The 25,088-nt window shown below is 41.4% G+C and overlaps 1 protein-coding gene across 2 annotated transcripts in view; it reads left to right on the plus strand.

The window, feature by feature from the left end:
- DCC (DCC netrin 1 receptor) overlaps positions 1-25,088 on the plus strand; it is a 606,037-nt gene that overhangs the window by 497,969 nt on the left and 82,980 nt on the right. For both annotated transcript variants that reach the window (XM_087772741.1, XM_087772742.1), the window contains exons 13-15: positions 5,652-5,793; positions 8,361-8,471; positions 13,528-13,722. In XM_087772741.1, coding sequence (XP_087628867.1) covers positions 5,652-5,793; positions 8,361-8,471; positions 13,528-13,722 — 448 coding nt within the window. The remainder of the gene's footprint in view (positions 1-5,651; positions 5,794-8,360; positions 8,472-13,527; positions 13,723-25,088) is intronic.

The following is a 25,088-nucleotide window of genomic DNA, read 5'->3' on the forward strand; positions in this document are numbered from 1 at the left end:
AAAGGTCATTCCTAGTTTCCATGTAGAAGGAATGTTCAGTGTTTCTGTGAGATCATTGCTTGAGTCCCTCAGCAAACACAGAACACACCCAGCTCCCAAATCTGCTGTCTGACTCGGGAAATTAGTTTCAAATCCCAGCTCATGGATGGGTCATATTTGGACTGAGAAAAGTGCTATTTCTTGCTGCTGGCTATATATGGAGAGTAATAGTCCATTTTGTTGTTGGATGAAATCATCAAATTATTCCTTTTTTGAACTTCTTCCAGCTTTTTACAAATGAGGTGAGTGTGTTCTGGATTCTTAATCTACATAAATTCACAACAGACTCTCTTATTCTAGTTTTATTTTCCTTCCGCTACCTTGCAATTGTTCAGGCTTTGCCTTTTAACCTGAGTTAACCTGCGTTAATTCAAGCTTTTAGCATATAGTTCACTATCAGCTGGTAGATGGGAAATTTTAACCCACAAAATTTCTTCCAAAAATGTGAAATTTCTAATGGGCTTTGATCCTGGGTAACGCCTGTCGTACCCTTTAAAGGTGCTAGGAGCTCCGTGAGCCCCATCCCATCCCATCCCTGTGCTCTTTGGCAGCTTACGATGTGCCCTGGTGTTATTCACCAGTGTTATTCCCGGTTTGGTTTAGAATCATAAAATCGTTAAGGTTGGAAAGGACCTCTGAGATCATCAGGTCCTACCGTTAAGTTTGGCTCCACTTTTCAGGCAGAGTAGCCCACACCCTTAAGGCATGTGATGGCCTCTACTTAAAAACTTAGTGAGTTTTTGGAGTCTGCCTCCAGCTTCAAGGCTCTATGGTATCAAATACTTGATTTGTGTATCTAGCTGGTGTGATTGTGGATAATTAGACTTCCATTGGAAAAAAAAAAAATCTACAGAATGGACTTAGTAAAAAAAAAAAATCAGAAGAAAAGCATATGTGCAAAGTGCAACAGATAGACTTCATAAAGCAAGTACTAGTCATCTGCTACCATAGCTGAATGAATGTTTGCAAATATCTGTTAATGAATATTTACGTCCAGAGGATTACTAACTAAAATAAACTGACAAATGGTCTTTGCACATCCAGAAACTTCGATTTGGTAAGATTAATGAGATTTCTGATGCTCCACATTTCCAACCAACGTAGAGATAATATCTCACAACACAGAGATAATATCTCAGCTTTTTCTTGTTCTACTAAATAATCAGGAAAATGGGAATATGAATATATCCTATGGTTTTGGAAACTACAGGAAAGATGTTAATGGTTCAGCTCGGGTTTGGTTAGATCTGTTGGGCCAATGTCTGTTCTGCCTGGAAAGGCTTATCAAATGAGGTTGAACTAGGAGGGATCACGCCATGTGGTTTGCAGTCTGTAAAGGGCCGTTTCGCAACATCCAAGGCATTTGCAACTCTGAGCGAGGGCAGTGCTGGGTGTCCGAGCTCCCCCGGAGCTGCTCAGGGTGGTTTCCTAATGGTACAAGGAAGGGACCACGCTCCCATTGAAGAAGGCCCATTTCAGCAAATGGAGGTGGCCAGCAACCTTTTATGATACTTTTCCACGTTGCATTCCAACCAGGACTAACAGGTTCCTGAAATCCTCTTGAAGCCGGCTTCATTTTATGGTTTCCTTAGGAATCTTGGTATAACAGAAAGGAAATATTTTCTTTCTGTTGGTTACCTCTCGGATAAAGCGTGAAGGATTAGAGCACTAGTCATTACGTCTCTCTCTTAAGCAGAAGAAAGGAGAAGCAGCCTGTCAGAACCTTAGTCATTGATTTTCCTGGAGCAAAGGGTCACATGTTAAGTACTATTGATAAAAAGCATCGTTGCGGTGTCCATGGAGACCAGGTGGAGGTGAAAGTGTGCTGTTACCATTACAGTGACAGCTTTAGGCGGATCTGTAAAGAACCTGCTTTTTCCTCTAATCATAAGATCTTATTTATTCTACCTTGAGTATTAGATCAAACCCATTGCTTCTGTGAGACCTGCTGTGCAGGGAGATGCAGTCACTGTTGACTTCAAGGCAGGGGAAGGGATATTTGGGGGTCTCATAAAAACTGCTCAGCGCTTGCGGGTGTCGCAGCTCCAAGGGCTTCGATGCTTCTGCTGGAACTCTTGTTTGTCTTTTTTAAATCAAATTAGTGACAAGTTCAGGCTAGAAATACTAGGGCTGCAATAGTTCCTTATATCCCTAAAAACTATGCTTGTATAAATTTCACAAATAATTGTACACATGTAGTACTATGCCCACGTGCAACAGGCTTTGTCCTCTGCTGTGTCTGGGGATGTGCTTGGAGAACATGCTTAGCCACTGTGACCCTCATGCCAGTGCACCCTTCCTTTGGGAGCCTTCAGAGTTTTCTCTGCTCAGAAAGGTCCCAGGACCTTCCTTCCAATGCTGCCTGGTCAGGGTCCTGCACGGAGCACCCCAGGCTTGTGCAACCTTATGATGAAATGGCTTCAGAGAGACTGGAGTCACTCCTGCTCCAGTTCCAAAATGGTTATACCATCTATAGATCTGTTAAATGGTTGCCAGCTGGCCCCATCGAGGAGTTAAACTACCCCAATGGCAGATCCGTTGCTTGAGTATTGTTCCATTTGCAAGAAACTCTTTCTTTTCTTTGTTTGGGTGGACACTGGCCTGGAGAACACTTCTTCTGAACGAGCATAACCAACGCTATTGCTACCTCTCCTAGAGGGCAACAGATTGTCTTGGGGCCTCCTAGCTGTTTTAGCTCACAAGCAGCTCAGCAATCTTTTTGGTTTGAAATAAAGTGACAAAATGAAGCCTGTGGTTTGGAAATGATAGTGGACCACCCAAAGATCCACTCAAAAGTCTGGGTCATTGGAAGGTCTTCCAAGTTATGGGATTTCTTTCAAAATTCACTTGTGATTTCTATCAGCTGATTCAGTTCTAAATATTCTATAAGCAGCACCTTCAGGTAAAAGTTGGTGTTACTGCACTTTCCAAACTGAGACACCAGTGTGATTTGTCCCTTCTGATGGGATTTTTCAATCCACAAATCATTCCTGTAACCATCTACCCGCACGAGCTGTGCAACAGGTCCCTGAAAGCATTCCTGTGCCTCCACTTCTTTGTTGTTTCTTCTCCATATATTATTTTTGTCCTGGATAGGGGCACCTGGGATTTCAGAAGAGCTTTTCTTGTTGCTCTTGGAAGGGGCAGGGGAAAGACAGAGTTGTTCTTTCTTCCCCTCCTCTGAGAAAATATCCAAATGCTCTGCTTTCTTCTCTACCTGGGAAATGGGGCAGTCAACGTGTCTTCTCCTCATAGCTGGGCTGGAATATCCACAGATGCTGAGGTCCCCATGATGAGAGCGTGGCTCAATGTCGTGCAGAGATTGGAAGAGTTGGGAGTGCACCAGTATCAAACAATGAGTCTCCTGTAGACGTCCTCAGAGCTGTCAACAGCAATATGTTTTACAGCCACTCTCTGGGTGTTTGCATTCTCCCATAAACATTTTATATGTAGGCAATTTCAATATGCAAAGTGACCAAATCTGTTTTTAAAACAATCGCTCTCTGGTTTGAAAAATGGAGTTTGTTCTGCCCTAATGCAAAAAACCGCAGCATTATTTCAGTCAGCAATGAAAACCTGAAATATTGATTTTGAAACGTATAATTGATTGTAACAATAAATCACTGTGCAGTATATGCACAAAATTGATTTTTCTATTGCAATAATTAATTTTATATGTTCTATAACATATTTATTCAGGAACTAAGCAACTCAATAATGGTAATAAATTGTGTTTGCTCAAAAACTATCCACTGTGGTGTGGTCGACTTTTCTCTTTGTCTAAAAATTTGTAACATGGTGCTGTAAGAGATAGTATAGATACAATTGTGAGGCCTTGCTCCATGAGAAACCTGTAATACCCTGAATTCCTTATATCACACTGAGTAAAAACTCTGGAAGGATTGGAGGCTTGCAAGGAGCAGCTGGTGCCCAGATTGTTTTAACAGAGAAATGCTGATGTACAATATCAGCTCTCTTATCAGTCCAGCCCAGAAAATGTGGTGGTTTTCCTGGACAAATTGGTAGAAACTGTAATAAAGAATAGAATGAATAGACATATGGATGAACATGATATGACGAGGAGGGATCAATACAGCTTTTTGTGGAGGGAAGTCCTGCTTCACATGTCTGTTAAAGGCCTTTGAAGGCATCATTGAGCACGCGGGCAAGGAGATCCAGTTGATATCATTGGCTTGGGTTTCCTAAAGCCTTTTGATAAGATCCCTCACAAAAGGCTCCTGAAGGAATGCCGTTGCTGCAGTGTAAGGAAAAAGATCCCTTTGTGATAAGCAACCAATGGGATAGAGAACAAAGGACGGAGAGAGGTGTTGACTTGTCTCGGCTGAGGAGCACTGGCGGTGGAGTCGCCCGGCAACGCGTGCTGGGGTTCACGCTGGCTACTGCGCAGGATGGAGGGTGAGGAAACGAGGGTTAGCAATTTAGTGTAGCAAAAGTGAAAGCTGATTGCTAAAAATCCTTACAATGCTGAGTGACTGGGAGATAAAAGAGTAAATGAAATTCCATGTGGTTAAATAGAAAGCGATGCAGAGAAAACACGTACCCCGCTGCTGTGCCCTCAGCTAGCTGCTGCTGCTGCTCGAGAAGGAGGTCTTGCTGTTAAAATCTGGAAGCACAGTGGTCCGCTGTGGTAAAAGCACTGCTGAGTGTTGGGGTTTATTGGAAAATGAAGAGGGTTGAAAAGAAAACGATTGAGGCAGCGCTGCACAACCCTGCTGTGCACCCTCTGCCAAACACGGGAAGGAAGCAAAGGTACAAGAGAAGGTGACAGGGGTGGCCGAGTACATGGACTGGCTTCTGTGTCACAGTGACAAAATTCCTTCAGACCGTTCTCCAAGGAGAGAGGTGGCGGAGACGGGTGTCTGGCTGTGGAGGGATGTGACGGGAGCCATCAGGAAGGGGCGGTTTCAGTTTGGGCTATTAGGCTGAGATAAGATGTCTCTTAGAATCTAGCAAGCAACATTTAGAAAAAACTAAGCGATGGGCCTTGGTTAATTGCATTGCTGCTGACTCTGACAAATGGCTCAGCAAAAATTCTCTTACGAGTTGGGATCAGCGATAAGTTTCTTCCCAAGAGGTTTGACTGTCTTTACGCTGATACAACGAGGGTGCAGTAACGTCTCCGTGACTATCTGTGGAGTTAAAACGACACAGAATTGTTAGAACTGCGCCGGTTGATATTTGTATCCTACAGTCCAAAAGAGATGACTTTGGCACTTTGGGCTGAAAAGCGAAATGAGTTGCAGTGTCGACTCAAGCCCAGAGCTGATATTTCTAGTACCGTAGGTATTCTGGTGGCCTGTTGAAATGAAAAATTCCTGAAAAGGGAGAAAATTTGCTATATAAATCCACTGTCTATATAGCCATCCAGTGCTAGAGAATGTTCAGTTTTCCTGATGCCAGTGTGAATCTTTCTAGATTTCATTTGGTTTTCTTCTCAAAATAACTACTTCGTTGAGTACAGGTTGTTATTAGAAAAGCATAGCCTTTTTCTTTTTCCTTTTTTTTTTTTCATTCATTTTACGTGCTTTATTTCTGTCATTTCTTTGCCCAAAAAAAAAAAAAAATCAACAATAATATCTCTTCTTTTACAGAGCATCAAAGTTAGCTGGTTGCCTCCACCACCAGGTACTCAAAATGGATTTATTACGGGCTATAAAATCCGACATAGAAAGACTACCCGCAGGGGTGAGATTGAAACACTGGAGCCAAACAACCTCTGGTACTTGTTCACAGGTCAGTGTTCACATGGTACAGCCTTGCAAGGTTTTGATGAATTAAATGCTTTGGGAATAAAATATACTTTCACTTCAAGGGAACATTGATTTCTTTGCTGGCAGGTAGCATTTATTGTGTTGTACAAAGACAGTCTTTATGGTGCTTTTTTTAAACCAGTTTTTTCCTTAATGCTTTTATCATATGTTTGTCTCCTGGATTTTATCATTAATGAATTGGAAGCTGAATTTCTCGTGTCCAGTATCTTAAGCCTCGGTTGGTTTTTTTAGAGCACTCAGGCAACATCTCCTATTTTCTCATGGGTGCAAAAATATCGATTTCCCTAGTTTCTTTTCCAAGATTTTCAATGGAAAATATCTCCTCGCAGAATAAAAAGAGGAACAGTAGATCATAGCAAAGCTATAATTGCAATGAATGAAAGTAGCCAGATGAGTATCATGAGGGTAACAGTGAATTGTGGTAGGTGAAAATGAATTTCACCTGGGTTCTTGCATTATGCCCAAGACATAACTGCGAAAGCAGCAAAGTGTCAAGAGAGAAAATTAAACTTTGTCAAAGTTTTGCCCCTGAATTCGGTGTAACCATGATTTCACCTCAAATGACCTGCGTTATGTTTACTTTCACACGTAGTGTAATCTGTGAGGATCAGAATTAATTCTGAATTGCATATTTCAGAATACACCGTATCGTTTTCTGTTTGGGGAGGAAAAGCAGTATTTCATTTCAAAATTAAATAAAAGCAAAAGTAGAACATTTTTATGAGGAAGACCTTAGATATTGAAATCTCAACTTGGTCATCTAACCTAGGCTCCCGACCAAAGTGCCCATGGGACCTCTTGTGAAGGCTACGTAACTAATAGCTACACAAGGAACAGCTACTTTCTGGGTGGAGATAGCGTGTTCAGCATGTTCGACAAGATGGAAATGATCTATTTTCTGGCAGATAAAGTAGAAATAATGATGAAGGCTTCTCAGATGTTTGAGTTGCTGCTGCTCTGATGGCTTAGAGAAGAAAAGATAGCGATGCAGTCGAAGTCCCAGAGCTCCACTGCCGCCATCCCTGCAGATCCCATCCCTGTGGAAGCACAGCAGATTAATCTCTATTGTGGTAGATCCCCACATCCTGAGCAAACTCTTTCTTTCGCATGAATTATTTTAGGCTTGAAGAGCAGTGGGCGTCCTGGTGGGACGGCGGGCTGCAGGCAGCCCCCAGCCCTCCTACCTGCCCCGGCCGCCGCAGCCCCACCGCAGCTCGTCTCCGTGCAGCCCAAAGTGAAGTGCTTTGTTTCACAAAGCCTGGGAATACATGTCTTAGAAAGCAGTTAAGAAAAATATCCAGATCTCGTTATTACTTTCTGCATGCATATATTGTGATTGCTGGAGACCGAGCTATGTGGCTCTTCTAAATGGACATTTTAAATATTAACATGTAGGTGCTGCAGTCCTATTTGGTAGGCAGGTGCTTTACGGGATAATAAGAACATCTGCATTAGCAGAGGAATTGAGAGTTGCAATGCAGGTTTTTAAATAGCCGCTATCAATTTTCGAGTAGGCTTCCATGTCAGCTAAATGTTAAACTGCTCTTTTTAATTATGAGCGTTCTTCTCCGGAGACTGTTTGCCATTAAATGAAACAGGTTTTTCCTGTGCTTTGTGGTCAGTATAGACTGAGCAAAAAGATAAACTTCTCTCTCCACCTCAGGGACTTGGAAGTCTTGTGGCACATGCAGGAACGCTGCAGTAATAATTTTCTGATGGCTTTAGCCACAAAGGAAAACGTCCGTTTCTGAATTTGTGCTTATTTCATAATATTGGTAAGACTTTCTAGTTTGTGCCTGAACTGTGTGCTCTGAAGTTAATTAGGAGCACCAGAAAGCAAAACGCCCTTCAGTTGCTAACCTAGTTCCCAGCCTGCAAATTTTATGCGTAAGGAGAGTGTACCTGCAGTTCCCTGCATGTTAAAAGCAGCGAGCTGGTTTTGTTAAGTGTGCAGTTCATGGCTTAGTTACATGAAACAATTCTTCATTTTTCTACTATTCGGACTTCCATTAATTTTGTATGTATGAGCGCAACCGATGGGAATTACCACGCAAACTAGTCCTGGGCCGGTGCAGCACTCATTCAATTTTTGAAGCCTTTTCTTTTGGTCAGAAATCTCTTTTCCCGCCTGAATAATGACCTCCCCCCAGAGCCGTTCTGCTGCACCCCTGCCCGGGCGCCACTCGGAGGGTGCTGCCCATCCGACACCCCCACATACGTGTGCCGTACAGCGCAGTCTGCAAACCGGGCAGTGAGACACCGCGGGGGGCTGCGGTGTGCTGGGGGAACGCGTTTCTATGTATTTGCGTATATATTTTTATAGAGATGCGTTTCTATATGTTTCCTTACATATGGCAAATCCAATGGACTATTACTAGCGATTTCATTTTACGCAAAGTCTATTGCAAACTCTGGTAATTGTCGTTAATTTGGTTTTTTCCTCTTCTTCTTTCTGTTTGTTTTTTTTTTGCCTGTATTTTTTTATTTCTGATTTTTATTTGCCTTTGTTGTTTTTTTTTTTATGAACAGGGCTTGAGAAAGGAAGCCAGTACAGTTTCCAGGTGGCCGCCATGACAGTGAATGGGACAGGGCCCCCCTCGGACTGGTACACAGCAGAAACACCCGAGAACGATCTCGACGGTAAATGCATCTCTTTTAAAAGCTGTTGTCTCCGAAAGCCTTCTAGCGTAGAGCCAAGGGGTGTCACTGCAGTTGTCACCCAGGCCAAGGTTAGGGTGAGATGCTCGGGGTCTAAACACCCACCAACAGATTCTTTCTGTTCTGTTTCTTTCTGTTTTCTTCTTTCTCTTGGATCCTATATGCCTTGCGTTGTGTTTCTCTGTCATCACCAGGACCAAGGAGTCAGAAACCTTTGTTAAAATAATTCCCGGCCAGAATTTCGCTCCTGAGCATCACGGCCATTTGCAATGATACGGTGAAGTGAATCTGTAACTTCCTAAAATGATGAGCGTAATCAATCCAAGAAACAATGAAAAGGATGCCAACAATCCAAACAATTCACTAAGCAAATATTCAAATAGGTCAAGACCTGTTTCCCAGCCTTTATTTGCAGATGTTAGAAATGCAAGTTGGCAATGAAGCTGAATAATTAGTGAAAGATGACGGGATGCAGATACCTGAAAACTGTGGGCTGTGCAAATCAGCGCAGATGCTGACACAAAAGGGAAGAGAAACACTGAAATGAAAGGGTTAGATAAAATGACTGGAATATTTGAAGTAGGAAAGGAATGAAAGGAGAGTAATGAAAAAGTCTACCTAAAAAAATTGAACAGTGCAAATCAAATGGAACAAAGAGTCTGACAGATGGAAGTCACTGCCAAGCTGCAGACAATCCATAAGAAGCAAATATGTAGTAGAAAGGAGATGAATAGAAAATAAAAGGAAACTGATGAAAATTGCTATGATTTTTAAAACAAAATAAGTCACCTAAAAAGGATCAAAGGCAAACTGGATGAAAGAATAAATAAATAATCAGTTTAAATGCACAGTAGTACTTGACGTTGCCTTTCTTTTGACTGGCCGGATTTCCTTATGGTCTCAAAATCCACCCTTGCAAATTGAAGAATTTCCGCCTTTCCCTATGTCTAAATGCAATTTTCCAGCAGACTGGGAGTGACTGCTGTGGATGGCACACAAAATGGGAGAACCGGTACCCGTGGTTTCTCATCAAGGTTTTAAAGAAGATGCGTTGTAACTGTACCAAGGGATCACAACATGCCGTGGCGCATGATGATATCTTTCTAATTATGTTTTGGCTAGGCAGCAATTTGAGAAATGATGTTGTTCAGGTGTAAACAGCTGAATTTTCACTGGCGAGAGTAAAAGCTAAATTCTGCACACACTGCAGCATGCAAAAAAGAAGGTAACACGTTTGAGCACATTCATTTTGATTTGCATTTAGTACACACTACATTCCCTTGAAGTTTTTGTGCCCAAATACACGTCTGCACGCGAGGATGTTGATCGAGTAATCCCAGGAGACACACGATGGAAGTAGGTGCGTGCGAATAAATTCAAGCAAAGCCATTTTGGTCGTGTGTTGTATTTACGTGCATTTGCATTTGCAGTAGTGATGAATTATCCTCGTGAAGCTGCAGCAGCCTGGTGCTGGGAATGCACCGTGTTGCAGACTAGATACAAATGCTCTGATAAACCCTGGGGAGGAATCTGCTTGTTACTGTAGTTATGCAGAGCCCTGCAAGCGTCGGCTAAGCAGGGAGAGGCTGGAGCACACGCTGGTAACTGCAATCCCCTCTCTGCCGCTATGGTTTCTCTTGCTTTCACTGGAAAAGCATCACTGTTGGCATCAGCGGCACAAAGACGAACAGTATCGTGGAGAACAGCATCAACTCCCAATGGATATTCATTTTAATTAGTGTGTTTTGTTCAAGTGATTAGAAATCCAAACATAGCTGCTTCTTCAAGGTTCCCTGGAAAGCTCGCCTGCCTGTACTGACAGCTGGGAAGGTTTTTAAATATTTATTTTAAGCCTCAAATTTTGTGCTTTAAAAAGAAAAAAAAAATAGAAATTGAAAGCAGTGCTTCTCCCAAAGGGTTTGATTTAAATAGCTTGAGCGAGGATGCAAGAGAATCTCTGATCAACTTTGCAAAGGTATCCTCCAGGAAAATGGGTTTAGGATGCTTGGTTTCTGATTACTGCATTGAACAGATGGAAGCTGTTATACGTATTAGATATAGTGATATAGTTTAGCTTCAGCTCTAAATTAGTGCTTTAAGAGCATGACAGGCTAGGCTGCTATCATATTGTAATTTATACTGAAAAGTGATTGGGGAAATATGTGAACAAAATGGGACGAGTGAAAACTACCCTGACTTTGTAAAGTATACATCTTTGAATGCCTAAGAAAATTGCTGAAGTAACCCAAATGTAGAGCATTTTTCAAGTTTGCCAGTGGAATTAGGGACCTTTAAGTAGCACTAGGTGCCACGTTCCTTGGATGGAAGACGTGGGCACTCAAACCATCACATTGAAACACAACGAAGGACTCAGAGGCACGTGTGAGCAGCCGTGGCATCCCAGGAGGAGATGTCACACCAGGCAGTGACACAGAACTTCAGCTGCCATTGCCTGGGAACCTGATTGTCCATAAGGGAAGAGAGTAAGAAATGCAGCACCAAGAAATCAGGTTTCATAGGCAGATCTGCTGAGGAACTCTTCTGCGTGCCAGGGGCTGGCTGACATCCACAGCTCGTGTGTCTGAGCACAGGATTTGCTTACAAGTACTCAAAGATTCCCCTATGTGAGAGCAAGCGATGAACTCTTGGTGCAGTTAAGAGGGGGACTGTAAATTTGGCTCATTTGGCACTTGGGATGAAGAACTCATTTGGCACTTCATGTAGGAGAATGGGACCTCAAGGTTGCTTCGCAGTAGTTCTGGCACCATGTTCAAGCCCAGGAGAAACAAAAGTAAATGTGTTGGTCTAGAACTGCAAGGAAATAGCCTGACGAAGAAAGCAGGAATATGAGATACGGATGTCAGTGAGAGTTTTACTCCTGGATATCTGAGTGCTGGGACACTGAAAATCAGCAGAGCCGTGCAAAGGCTGGATGGTGCAGTTTCCTGAAGAACTGATGGGTTTAGATGTTTGCCTATATGTTATCTTTGGCAGAAGTGGAAAACGTGCTTTGCTGTAAAGAGAACCAAAAAATATTTTGTCTGAGGGGAAAAAAATAGTTAATTCACTTTTAACTTTGTACTTTGGGTTGTGAAATACATGATGCAAATTCTAAAATGCTGTTTCAGAATCAGAAAAAAATGTTTTTTCCAGAAAACGTTAGAAAGTAAAGCTAATAAGAATGTAATAAAAATTGCTTTATACAGAAAGCTGAAGCAAAACCAATGCATCTTCAACAGACAGCTGTGTTTATGAAACTTCAATATTCGCAAAGTAATTCAAAAATGTTGTTCACCGCAGCTTTATTTTAGAGACTTGATTCACAAGAAGGGTACAAGAAGTTAAGCTGCCTTTCGCTTTCTGAAACAAGAAGTCATGATTTTGCTCTGGAACGCATGAATTGTATCTTTGAATTGTTTGAAATAAAGAATAAGCAATGTTTGAGTAAAGTAGTCTTAACCTAAACGGCTGCCTAGAGGTATCTGTACTGCAATTGAAATCCCTGTGTTGTGTCAGATGTAAAAATTATCATTTGAAGGCAATCGGTTCTTTGAATGCTCTGATCTCCTTTTGCTGCCTGGGAATTGCTACTTTTAGGAAGTTCGAGGAATTGCAGTATTGCTACGTTATCCAACTTCTCATTTCAAGGCATTAAATTGTTATTTTATCTTTGAGGCTTGTAAGAAATGCTTCTGTCATTTATTTTGCAAACAGCACTGTTCAGGAATAGCTGCTCAAGTAACTTTTGCTTCTGCATTAAAACAAAGTTTGGGAGTGGAGTGGGGGGTAAATGGCAACTTAACCTGACTTGCAGTGGCACTGCTGGTGCAATCTGTTTCTTCTTTGTGTGAGTAGCTACTTTGCAGTGAATTTTCTTCAACCTTTAAACAAGACCCACGCTTTGCAATTTTAAGGAGTTGAATGCAAAGGACTTCTAAAGTTGCTGGGTGTTTCAGACGGGTAATGTACTGATCAGACTTCCCCGAAGGTGCAGCAGGTTTTCAGAGTACGCTAATGTCTTCCTAAGAATTCATCTGAAAGCACGTAAAATGCCAAGGACGCATGTACGGCTCCGGTTCTTGAAAAGGGTTAATTCTTCTTTTTATTACCTTTTCCAAGGTTTACAGTGGGAATGCTTCACAACTGTGAAGGGTCTTTTGTTGGAGTTTACATCATTTTATATTGTTACTGTTTCCTTCTACCCTGTCCGTGTTGCCGTCCATATAAGCTTTCATCTATTATATTGCAAGCCTTTTTATTGGGGAAAAATAGTAACTTGTCTCTTTCTGCTCTCAAAAAGACAAGCTACTGTGCGGCTCCTCTGAAGAGACTTGTGATATGGTAGTTATTGGGTAAACTCAAACAAAAGGCATCGACTCATCTAACCTTTACAGTAAAATTAGGCTTATAGAAGGCAAATAGACTTCAAGTGATTGATTACTACTTCATGAATTTTACCTGGGGATACCTGTAAATAAAATACCTTATTCCGTTATTTCATTTGTGAAATGTTGGTGTATTATTTAAAGCAGCTTCAAAGCAAGACATGCATGTCCAGGAGTTAAAATTAGCTTCTTGTTTTCGTGGGAAGGAGACAGATTATTGCCAGAATATACTAGTATATTGCTAACAAAGTAAACCTTTTTGTCAAATAATCTGTGGGCACAAAGACAACTCATACAATATCCTGCCGAACTTGCAAATAGACCAAGGAAGAGAAAAGTTGTCCTACTGGAAATTCTCTTGCAGGTCATCTTTCATTTTCCTGCATTATTTTAAATCTCTCTTGTAGCCTTATGCTGAAGGTGGAAAGCTCTAGGAGATACTCTGTTCAAAACAGGATGAGGCATATCGGTGCTCTTGGATGGGAAGGACGTAGCTCAGAAATGAAATTGCATGGAAGCTCTGCATGTAGCTTTGGGGCACCTGGTTGGTTTTTTCGTGCAAATGTTTTAATCTCAACTCAAACCTTATGAATAGTAAAATTGAATGAATAGGGTATTAATTGATACTTTTTTTTTTTTTTTTTAAATCCCAGAATCTCAGGTTCCTGACCAGCCAAGCTCTCTTCATGTCAGGCCCTTGACGACAAGTATCGTCATGAGCTGGACTCCGCCGCTGAACCCGAACATTGTCGTCCGCGGGTACATCATCGGCTACGGCGTCGGCAGTCCGTATGCTGAGACTGTGCGGGTGGACAGTAAGCAGCGTTATTATTCCATTGAAAATTTGGGTAAGTAACGGTTTTCATTCATTTCATTTCATGAAAAGAGGTTCCTCTGAGATTACGCTATTTTCGTAGGTTTATTTTCAGGCTGTCGCTGGTGCTTTCTTTATATGTTGCTTTCTTAGGCTGTTTCTGCATTCCATTTTACATTTGGTCTTACCTGCAAAACTCTGGATACTCTCCAACATGTCAAATTTCTTTGATCAAATGCCTATTTTGTTCAGTAGGTATTATTAAGTCGTGTACTCCTAATACTGACTCCTGCTTGTGCAGAGAGCTGGACCTAAAGATGTTATTCCCTGGGCTGGCCCCCCCATGTTTGAATTTAATGGCAATCACAAAACTCCGATTTTGTGTCTGTCAGAATGGTGCCAGGAGAGAGGTGGTTATTCATTATTCATGGCACAGCCTCTCTGACAGTTCATCTAAATTCTGAGCATGGTACGCAGGGACCTGGATCCTTCCAGTGGCGACGGACCGTTCTCCTAGCACGGGGAAAACAGTACAAAGTTTAAAGGAAGTCAAAAAGTTTAATGGTTTCCTTGTCATTTCTTCTTTAGCACTTTTATGCCAGCTAAAAATGGTAAGTTTTCTGCTCAGTAACCTGGGAACGATCAGATATTACAGGAAGATTCATTAACTTGGTGCATTGGGGGTGCACTGCTAGACTAGTTATCTCAATTCTGTAGGACTGAAACGCTCTGATATCTGGGGACACTTTTCTTTGGAGTTGGTATTTTATAGCACCATGAAACTGCATCGTCCAACCTTTTTGCTGTTTCCTTGGGGAAACCTGGAGAGCAGAATAAACTGTTTTTACTGTTACTTCATCAAACAGCTTCTCTATGTCCAGATATATGCGTCATGATGGAGGTATTTGCAAAAAGCCAGGCATAAACACTCCCAAATATTCAGTGGGTTCTACAGAAAAAGCAGATTTGATGATGTCTTGTGCAAGTGTGAAGTTATTATGCAAAATGGAAAGACACCTGACTGGACCATGGAAGAAATGTTGTGGAATATAAAGATAAAAGCTATTACTAATGAATGTGTGTGTGTAATAACTAATGGTCAGGATTAAATGCAAAGTGGTTTTTTTAAGTCCAAAAGGGATTTAAATTCTCCCAAGCCTATTTTAAGTTGTTTCATATCTTTAATGAGTTTTCAGTTGAGTCTTTCACCACTATTGACTCTGAAGTACTAGAAAAGAAAATTGTATGGACAGAGCTATCGAAGCCAATGTGCTTTGGCTTTGGCAAAAGCTGAGGAGGAGATGCCTACACGACTCAATTTTATAGAGTTCCAAATGGTCAGCTCTCAGTAAAAGTGTCTTGATTAACAACTCGAGAAACATTTTGGGGTTTGCGAAGTTGTAGTGTTCATCTTCCTTTGTGTATTAAACAACCAGTGAATTCGTTTGCTCATAGAACCTCTGATAGCCACTGCCATCAGGTGGAAGATATGCTAGGAACGACTTGCAGATACAAAAGCCTTCTAATAGGGTAACTACACCTGGTATTTGTGGAAAGCTGATGTTGTACTTCAGCTATTAGAACTGTTTCTGTGGATTAAAAGGGTTCGCCTTTAGTCTGGGCTGTGCCGACAGGCAGAAGAACATAGAAAGTCCAGCGAGTCAGGGAGGGTGTTTCACTGATATACTATAACTACAGAAGTAACACTTGGACATCTAGAAAATGTCAAGAAACTGTTCTCAGCATATCAAATATTTAGTTATAAATAATTCAGTCGCTGAAATCAGGGTTGGGTTTTTTTGCTGAACATCCTCCAACAGACTGAGGTTTCATGGAAGTTATTAATTATTCAAATGGAAAGTATCTTTTCATTGTACATTTTTTGGTTTGACTGCAAATATTCAAAATGTGAGCAGTGTAACTTAATTGTCAGTGTCCAGATAAGTCACATGCATCTGGTCCCTAACTGGATAAGGATACCAGCACTTTGGTCGCAAATCCTGACGTGCACATTTTAAATTGAACTTCTCTGAACATTCCCGTGTACAACTTTGAAAATCAATTTCCATGAATAATTGCAGTAATTAAATTCCATCATTTAAATATCCACAGAAAATGAACCCCAGAGGGATGTGACCGAGGGCCCAGAGAAAGCTTTTAAAAAATTAGAACAGTTGCCAACACTTCCTTCATTATTCACCCACTTTATTAGAAACCATTACAAGATAATTACACAAAATGATGAGACAGAATTCTTTTCCTAATAAAAATACTGTTTTCAATAAGGTTATGAATCAAAATGCGCTGCTGGCAGGAATGAGTGGAAAAAATATCTCCTAGATGTTATGTGGACTCATCCCACCTGTTGGAAAATTTCCTATGAAACCTCTGCACAAGGGGTATACATCCTCTTTAATGTAATATGTGAAAGCGACAATGAAGTCTGATACCTAAATAAATGATGAACTTCAGTGAGTTTTCTCTCCCCTCCGAAGACCTCATCCCTTTTGATCCTTGTGGCTTTCAGCGACTGCTTCCTCTTGGCTCCCCAGCTGTCCTTTGTCTCGTTAGACAGAGACTCCGGAGAGGTCACCCCGCTGCGCCCCAATCCAGCCTGTGATGTGTGTAGCTGAAGAACCAAGTTTGTGCAGCTTCCCGAGGTTCGCTGCCATGCTTCTTTTTATTTTTCCTTTGTATGCTGTTTTGAAGTGCCCTGCAAACCGATGTATCATTTAGATTCGAGCGCTGTAGGTACTTTCATTAAAGAGCAATCAGATTTGTTTGACATCAGCTGCCTTTCAGAAATCCTGCCTGACTCTCATTTACAGTCACCGTTTTCGCACACAGATGCCCAAACCCAATAATCCAGGTCCATGTCAGGCATTATTTTGCCGCTATAAGCTCGTGCTGTAGTCTGGAGAGAAATGATGGTGAAGAACTCCTCTGTTAAAACCAGTGCCATACCAGATGCAAAACACCCTGACACCACACGCATGAGCGTCCATGCATGACTGATCTTTTTCCTGGGCACAATTTTCCTCTTTCTGTGCTCAGACCTGCACAAAAGCACCTCCTGGACATCTTTCCAAAGACCTTACAGTTGAGCGATTGTGAAGAGGGATGCACACGGGTGTTGAAAGCAGAGGCTAACAGCCTCTGGGCTGTCCCACTGGCTTTATTCCCTTCCCAGCATCGGCAATACGGTTGCCCTGGAAATTCCTGCCTTTGTGATCCCCCTTTGTCTGGGGGTTCCTGCCATAGGTGTGCGATGGGGTTGCTGTAGTGATTCCAGCCTGTTGAATATGTGAGGCTGCAGTTCCTCGTGGTGATACTTGTGTAGGTTTTGTTCCTCCTTCCCTAACTTGCTTGTGCAGCCGCGGATCGTTGGCCACCTGCGCGCACACCCTACGAATGCGGATGGTTGGGTACGACTGTTGTACATGTCTGGAAATACAGTAATTTGTTGCAGTTTGTATTTTTATGCGAAAGTCTATAATTCTAAAATCTAATGCTAAATTTATTTTACCCAACTTGAGATGTTTAACTGAGTCACCTGAGCTTGAGCCATATCAGCCTGTGCTCCTTCGCTAGGCCATTGTGGAGCAAAGGACAACAGCAAGGATAGTTCAGCCCATTCAGCAACTCCACCATCTGATTTTTTTCTCCCTGTTGAGCATGGTGGATGTCCATAATGGTAACTTAGCCATGGTGAGCATTGTTACGCAGCAGGATTCACCGTTCGAGAGCTAATTATGAAATTCTAAACATCTTTGCACATTCAGTCTGCTGCTAATGAACAACTAAAAATGCTTTCTGTGTAGTACTTACTGGTTTTGGATGGGAGTCAGATATCAAAGTCTCTTTGGAAATCCTACTAGACGCTTCACTGCACCTTCATAATCCTAAATACTTCTAAAACTCTGCTTGAAAGTACAAGGCTCGGAAGCGGTGGACGATCTCCTTAAGTAGGTCACCCATAGGGGAAGGATGGAGACCTACACGCTTTTTAATTCCTTCCTACTTGATAATGCAAGTGTAACACCAATATGCACAAGTCAAATGGCAGCTTTGCATCACATTTGAAGTACTTAATTGATTACTTTCTTCAAGCAAAACTTTTCTAATGCCTGTATCAGCCTGTACCCGAGCCGTTGCAGCACTTGTCTGAGTAGTACACTTCAGCTACTGAATAAATCACTTCAAAAACATGAAGTACTCAGTCTTTCATAATAGTGATTGAGAACTTTATTCCGTGTGATGATCGTCTTGAATACAACTATATAGAGGTAACACTTGTACTCTGGAATGAATTAAATAGAGTGATTTTCTCATGACTGAGTGGCCCTATTGCCTTGGAGACACTCTCCACAGGTGCAGAAGTATATAAGAATATCCAGAGACTTCAGCTTTGTCAGTGAAGAATATGTTGTATTTTCTTTCTGCAGTGTATGAAAGATATTTGATGTCAGTCTCATAAATTTCAGGAGCAAGCATCCCCTGCTCTCACTGAACCTTTTCTGTGACAGCGAAATCGGTGCTTGACTGACTCTCCCATGAATAATTCTAACAAGGGGACCCACTTCTAGTGAGCCACTTCATTTTCTTGTCTTTCTTTTTTTTTTAAAATACTTTTTAATTATTTGCATGTGATTATAAATGGCAAGGTTATTGGCTGATTAATGGTGGTTTTAACAATATTGGAAAATTCACAGATGCCAATTCTGATCTTTTATGCATAAGAAGTAACGATTTCTGTACTGATCCAACTCAGAAGGCGTTAAGTATAGTAATGAACTGACTGCGCTCATCTCCATGGAGCTTTGTATTAAAGCTTACTCACGAAATACAAGTTTAAAAGAAAAGGGAAGTAGTATGCCAAGGAGATTTCCATTTACCCATTCTGCAAACATAAACCCCAAAATATCTGAAACACTGGACTAGCTGTAATAATTTGCATAAAACTTTTAGTAGATCATAAAGGTGTATTTTTAATTAATGTATTGGAAAAGTGAAACATGGTAACTTCATCGTAGCGTCTTCCAATATGTTAACAACATTATTATGTCATGCTGGGATATTTTGATAAGTCGGTCCAGAATATTTTAATAACTAAATAATGGAAAAAGGTAGGAGGCTGACGTGAGAAGGGTGGTAGGCTGGGCATAAGGAGACGCAGAGGATGGCCATTAGCCTCCCATTGCTGCACGCTGTGCCCTCTGCCTTTGCTCTATGTTAGTGACATCCCAACACCAAAAATGCTTTAAAGAAGCGTTTGTATAGAATAATTCCGCAGCTGATGACAGGACGTTTGCACCAGATGAGAGAAAGCGGACTGATGCAGATTTGAAAACCTGCGACTCAGTTTTAAGCTGCTCAGAAAAGGTAATTCCTCTGGCATCCGTAATAATACTTCCACCTGTAAAATGCCCTAAGTCTTTCCATGGGAAAATGTGTATAAAAATGACTCTTTTACAGATACTCGAACCATTTAAAAACTAAATATGATGGGAAAGCTGTACCAAATTCCAGAGTCTTACAGAAATGTGGACTTTCTTCTTCAGAGCACATCCCTTCCTCCCCCTTTATGTATGTGAGAAAGAAGAACAAAGTGTAATTTTAGAAAGAGTTTTTAAGTACAGTTGCCTTTATGTGACCTAAGAAAAAGCTACATTCATCTCCCCGAGTGTGTAGGAATTCGTATGCACCCTCTTGAAAGAGTTTGTTTGGGAAGCCGGAGTGCACGTCTTTAAATATTATTTTCGTGTCTCTTTTTAACTTAAACCTTTGATCCTCCTGGCCCAGCAATGAAAGCAAAGTGCATAATATTCAGCAAAGTCTAGCAAAGACTTTTCAAAGTTACTCCCTCTCCTCCCATAAAGCCTGAAGCTACACACATCTGAAAATTTTAAGCTCTGAAGAGAAAATCTAATGGACGTGAACAATTTCTGCTTAATTAGTAGTTTGGAGAATTAGAGCTACCATATGAATAATAAGATCGTCTTAACAACTCACACCGGTAAGTCATTTTGTAATGCTGGAGGGGGCTGCACGGTCTCCCCTGGTCTATACGGACCGGTATAAGGGACACGGCGAGAGATCAGCAGTCAGGGTGGTTTTGTCTTTCCGCCTCTTGACGCAAGCGTTGCTGCTGTTCAGGTGATGCAGTAGCGTTTTGGATGGGGCAGATGTTAAACTTCACGGATTCCTGCGTTCTTCAAGTAATAAAACTTAAAAAAGAGTATCGACAATTAGAAGTGACAGGACATGAAGATAAAGCTTTTAGATCTGAATTTATATTTTAGCAAACATACCAGTAGGAATACAAAGGGTTCCATCAAATTCACCTTCATCTTAACTGCGGATCAGATGAAATTTGATCCTTATGCATAGATGAGGCAAAAAAGCATGTTGTTTTATTGCGAAGGGAAAGAAAGAAGGTTCTTCATTTTCTTTAATCTTTGCCGATGACAGTTGTGGATTATAACAAAGACATGAAAGGGAACAAAAAGCTTTTTAATGTAGTTTTGGGTTGTTTTCTTCCCTTTGCATTTTTAATACAAAATGGAGCAGTGAAAATCAAACAAAAATATGTTAAATTTTATTCATCTCGCTATTTCCCTCATAGATCACATTAAAGCACAACACTAACAAGTAAAGGCACTTCGAGGCTCCAGGGACTGTTCATTTTCTTTCTTGCCTTTGAAAGCTGACTGTCATTTAAAGAATGCTGCCATTTCTGCAAATATTTCATGCAACGATTTTCTTTCATTTCTCCCTGACTTTGCTTTGCTTACAGAGTATGGAGAAATTGCTCACAAGCAAAGGGTCAGTTTGAGATCCACATGCTATTTACATCACGAACAGATCTTGCGTGACACCCCCAAATCAGATATTGCGTGGATTTTAAGAGCGTCCTCGTGTTAAAGTGGATTTTAGCCTGCCCAACTGCCTACGTGTAGGAATCTGCTCATATGCTTCACTCTGGCTGACTTTTTGTAAGACATTTTAGTTTGTTTACGCCTCAATTCTCCAGCTGTAAAAAAATAGCTAAACAGGCTTCCCTGACAAAATGTTTAGGATCTATTGACAACAGATGGAACAGAAGAGCTGAATATTGCTCTTTTTTGTTGGTGAAGAGCAGAACGCCTAAGAATAACGCTTAATCCCAAATTATAATAGAAATAATACAGATAGCCAAGAATATTTTTTCCTTTATCTTCATTCATCAACAAAAAAAAAAAGGAAGCTTTGTTGCAAGGCTTAGTTTTCAGGGAAAAGGATGGATACGACACTGCGCTTTGCCTTCTCGAGTCTTACTGATATCTCAGTCGCGGATGCCAAGGAGATGAAAACAGCTAAGTGACCCAGGCTTATAGATGCGCATTTGCTTGGATGAAAGACTTATTTTTTGCAAAGGGAAACACAGCCTCTCCTCGTGGTGCAACTGTCATTGTTATTTTTTGTGTACGAGTGCCTGAAGAAACCCTGCCTACGCACAAGTTAACCCTGCCGGCACGTTAATGGCACTTCCTCTGGTGTCGGAAAGCATCTCGAGTCACGGCTATTCATTTTTTATTCATTTGTCCATATGTCTTACACTTCATTTTCTGCTACACTACTTTACTGTTCCTGAGTTTGGCTGCATTTGTACCATCAATAACAAATGTATGTGATACGCATAGGGACTTTTTTGTTGTTTCGCATCCCTATCGACATGGAGTGCACTGAGCTTGCACTGCACCACGGGAGTTATAAAGGTTCACATCTCTGCAGGAGACAAGACCTATTTCTAAGCATGCTCACATTACAGCCTTTGCTCAAAAAAAAAGCCCTGCACACTTTGTTATAATGCACACAGGGCATAGCTCACCAGAGAAATCAGCAAGCAGGCATAATATATGATGAGATGACATCTTAAAAACAACTGTAAATATGGATTTGCTGTTCATCTCCTGAACTACATTAAAATAAAAGCACCAAACAGATTCTCATTATAAATTCTCTTTGCTCCGTTAAACACTTTCCCTAGCGTTTTAGAAGTTCAATGTTTCCAGAATCAGCCTGAGTACCTATAAATATCCAGACACCCCCAGAAGAGCGAGGCACATTGTTGTCACCCAGCTGCAGCAACCTGATTTTATGCCACCACCTTCACCGGTTCACTGCGGGGTCGTGTCCTCCCTGCGTTGCGTGGTGCGCCCACCCAAAGGCACCGTGGCTCGAGGGCAGGTCTATGTTGACTTCTCGGGATGATTCACTGAGAGATGTCTTGCCAAGACACAGCCTGTGAGAAGACAAGGAGGACCAGTTGCTGAAGGACCACAAAAATGTAGCAGAGTAAGGCAAAGCCCCAGGTGTTGCTACCTAACCACATTTTTGGCAGATGACTGGAGTCCTAGTTTATCATCCAAAGAGCTAGGACATGCCCTCAACAGTTATAACAGATTCAACGGTGAGACTAGATTAAAAATTACAGGTTATGTTGTATTCGTTTGAAATGTAGATGTGTAGGACCCCCCTCTGTCCCTCGTCCCTCACATCTCTGTGAAGCAGATGGGCAGAACTGTGCTCCTCAGGGACAATTTTCAATTAATTTCTGGAGATATTTTAAGCACGTCTACATATTAACATATCTTTACTATTTGTGCTACAGTAGTGCCCAGAGGTTTGAGACAAGATTGGGGTTTCATTGTCTAGTTAACATAGAAACATATCGTAAGACTCTACTTCAAAGAGCTTAAAGGCAAAAGACTAAAAGATATAGGAAAAGAAAAGGTTAATACCATAGGGACTGAAAACACACCAAAAAACGGTGACTTGTCCATCATTTCTTGAGAAGTTTGTGACATACTGCAGATGTGAAGCCAAGTTTCCACTGTTCTCTATATTCAGTCTCAAAACAAATGGTTTTTTTCTAAAGAGGGCTTTAACACTCGGGAATTTTCCCAGGACAAAAGTTTCGGATTTGGTGCCTCAATCAGCAATCTACGTTACTCTTCTGGATCCTAAACAAAAGGAATTGATTTTCAGGAGATACTGGTACTTCTGATGCTTAAACCCCATGTTATTTAGCTGACTTTGTTTAAACACTGGATGAAACCTCATGGCATGGAAAAAACGTGCCAGATTTCCAAAACTTACATCTTGTGCTTTCTGTTCACAAAGAAGATATTAGGCCCATCCTCTGTTATCTTGGAAAAATGCATTCTTGAATTTTACAGCATTTGATAAGTTTAGCTGAATTGAACAAAGTTCTTCTCTGTTATTATGGATTGTTCAGTTTACCAGAAGATGTAAATACATGCTAATTCTGTTGTGTTAGAGAAAGGATAATTCACTGGTAGGTCTTTTGTTTTATTGAAACTGATCATGAGCTCTTTATTACCCATTTTAGCCTTTCTGATAGTGACTCCTTTCCAAATTACCTGATATATTCGCTGAAATAACATCACAGAAATCATCTCCTCATCCATCCCTGAAATGCAGCTGTTGCTGATGTACGAAGTGCCTAGAAGGAATAAAGCAAAACTGTTTTTCACTAGCTGACAACATAGGAGAAACTCATTTGGAGAATTTCACCGTGAAAGTCTATTCTAGTGGAATATTTATAGTTAAATTTGCTAATATGATTAAAAGTTGTTTGTTTTTTTTTTTTAAAAAAACGTGGATATCATTTCCCTAGATTGTGCTAAAATCTGCTTCTAAGCTTTCCCCTCCAGGGGAAGTGTATGTTGTCCAAGAAGTGGAATACATCACTTATTGTGTCTTTTAACGGGGTTTAATCCGCTGGCCATTAGGCGCCTGGTGGATATTTGTAAAATCAGAGTCAAGGCGCCTTTATTTTTGGGATGATGGTAATTTCTGCACAGAGGACAAATCACCCCAGGCTTCCCAACCCCCAGGCAAGACACTGCTGATGCTCTAATATCCTATGTGGCACAGTATATTATGCCTGGATATCTGGCTAGCCCTGCCACTGCAGCTCTCAAAGCACAAATTTATTTAGTAGCCTGCTAAATGCAGAATGTTTTCTCCAAGGTCTGACCCAGGCAGCCTCCCTCGTGAAGAGATTCCTCCTGAATTTGCAGAGAAACCCCTCCGATTCCCTCTGAGCCATCTCACACAGCAGGATCTCCAGCAGGAACTCCACCTGCTTTGGGCATCTCTGTTGTGGCACTGCTAGTTAAAAACTTCATTGTAAACTGTGCTTTGGGCTCCTTAAGACATACAGGATGGTTTCCATTTTCCTGGGAACGTTCCCCAGCCCTGGAAGTCTGGGCAATCGCAGCCCTACCAACAACCCTCCGGTTCAGGTCTAGGTCACAGAAGAAGTACGCTACGTCTGGCTGCGATGTTGGAAGTGCTTTTCTCTCCAGATTTCTCAGCATTCGATAACCCTTGTCTGCAGGGTTTATACTTGAATTTGACATTTGTCCTATAGATAGATTACCTTTTCGTGGCAATAAACTAATGTTACTAGGTCTAGGAGCTGACACTGGTGCTATTGATTACTAGGTGTAATGTTTTCACAAACCCAGACAGGAGTAAATGAGGCTGTTCTCTGGTTGCTTTTGGAGATAATTGTGCATGACTGCTTTTCTGCCCTTCAGAGGGTCTTCCAGCATCAGTGGCACTGGCAGGACACACAGGGCGTAGATATAATTCTCTGGAAGACCTTTTCTCTTCTAAAAGGGCATTTCCTGCAGGAGTTACCCTGCTTACAACAACATCTAGCATTTCTGTTTCTGCTCCTTTCATTGCTGTTAAAGGGGAGTCAGTATGCTTTTGGTGAAGCAAAGAGAGCAACAGAGAGAAGGGTCTTATGTCAGCAGCTGGCTTAGAGCTGCCTCCTCAGCTCGGCACCAAAGCCGGGTTCCTGCTCTCATCATGTTTATGTGAGCAGGTATTAATGATCGCAGAATGACTTAGGTTGTAAGGGATCTCTCAAGTCATCTGGTCCAAGTCTTTGTTTAGAGCAGGGCCAGCTTCGAAGGTAGCTCTGGGTCACAGCAGTGTCATCTCCAGCTGACTTCTGAGCACCTTCAAGCATGGTTGTTCCACAGCGTCTCTGGACCTCAGTGTTTGACAACCCTCATATTTATTTTTTTGCTAATAACTAGTGAGAATTTCTCTTGCTGCGATTTCTGCCTTGTCCTTTTACTGCAGGATATTGTCAAACCCCATCTGTTTTGACCAGATGTCTTTGTTTCCGCTTTGTCTACAGGGAGGCCGTAGCTCCTCATGATGGATACCTTACTACTTTTGGTTAGGATCAGGAAAGGCACTGACAAAGGCATTGGGAGAAGATTATTGAACGTATAACTTATCTTTTTTGTTATTTTATTGGCTACATTGCATTAGAAGAAATTCAGCTGTTCTTAAGTGCAAGACAGTAGCCCT

Source organism: Nipponia nippon, unplaced genomic scaffold (genome assembly GCF_047370975.1).
Source record: "Nipponia nippon isolate SJK-2023a ecotype South Korea unplaced genomic scaffold, ASM4737097v1 scaffold_37, whole genome shotgun sequence".
Taxonomy (NCBI): domain Eukaryota; kingdom Metazoa; phylum Chordata; class Aves; order Pelecaniformes; family Threskiornithidae; genus Nipponia; species Nipponia nippon.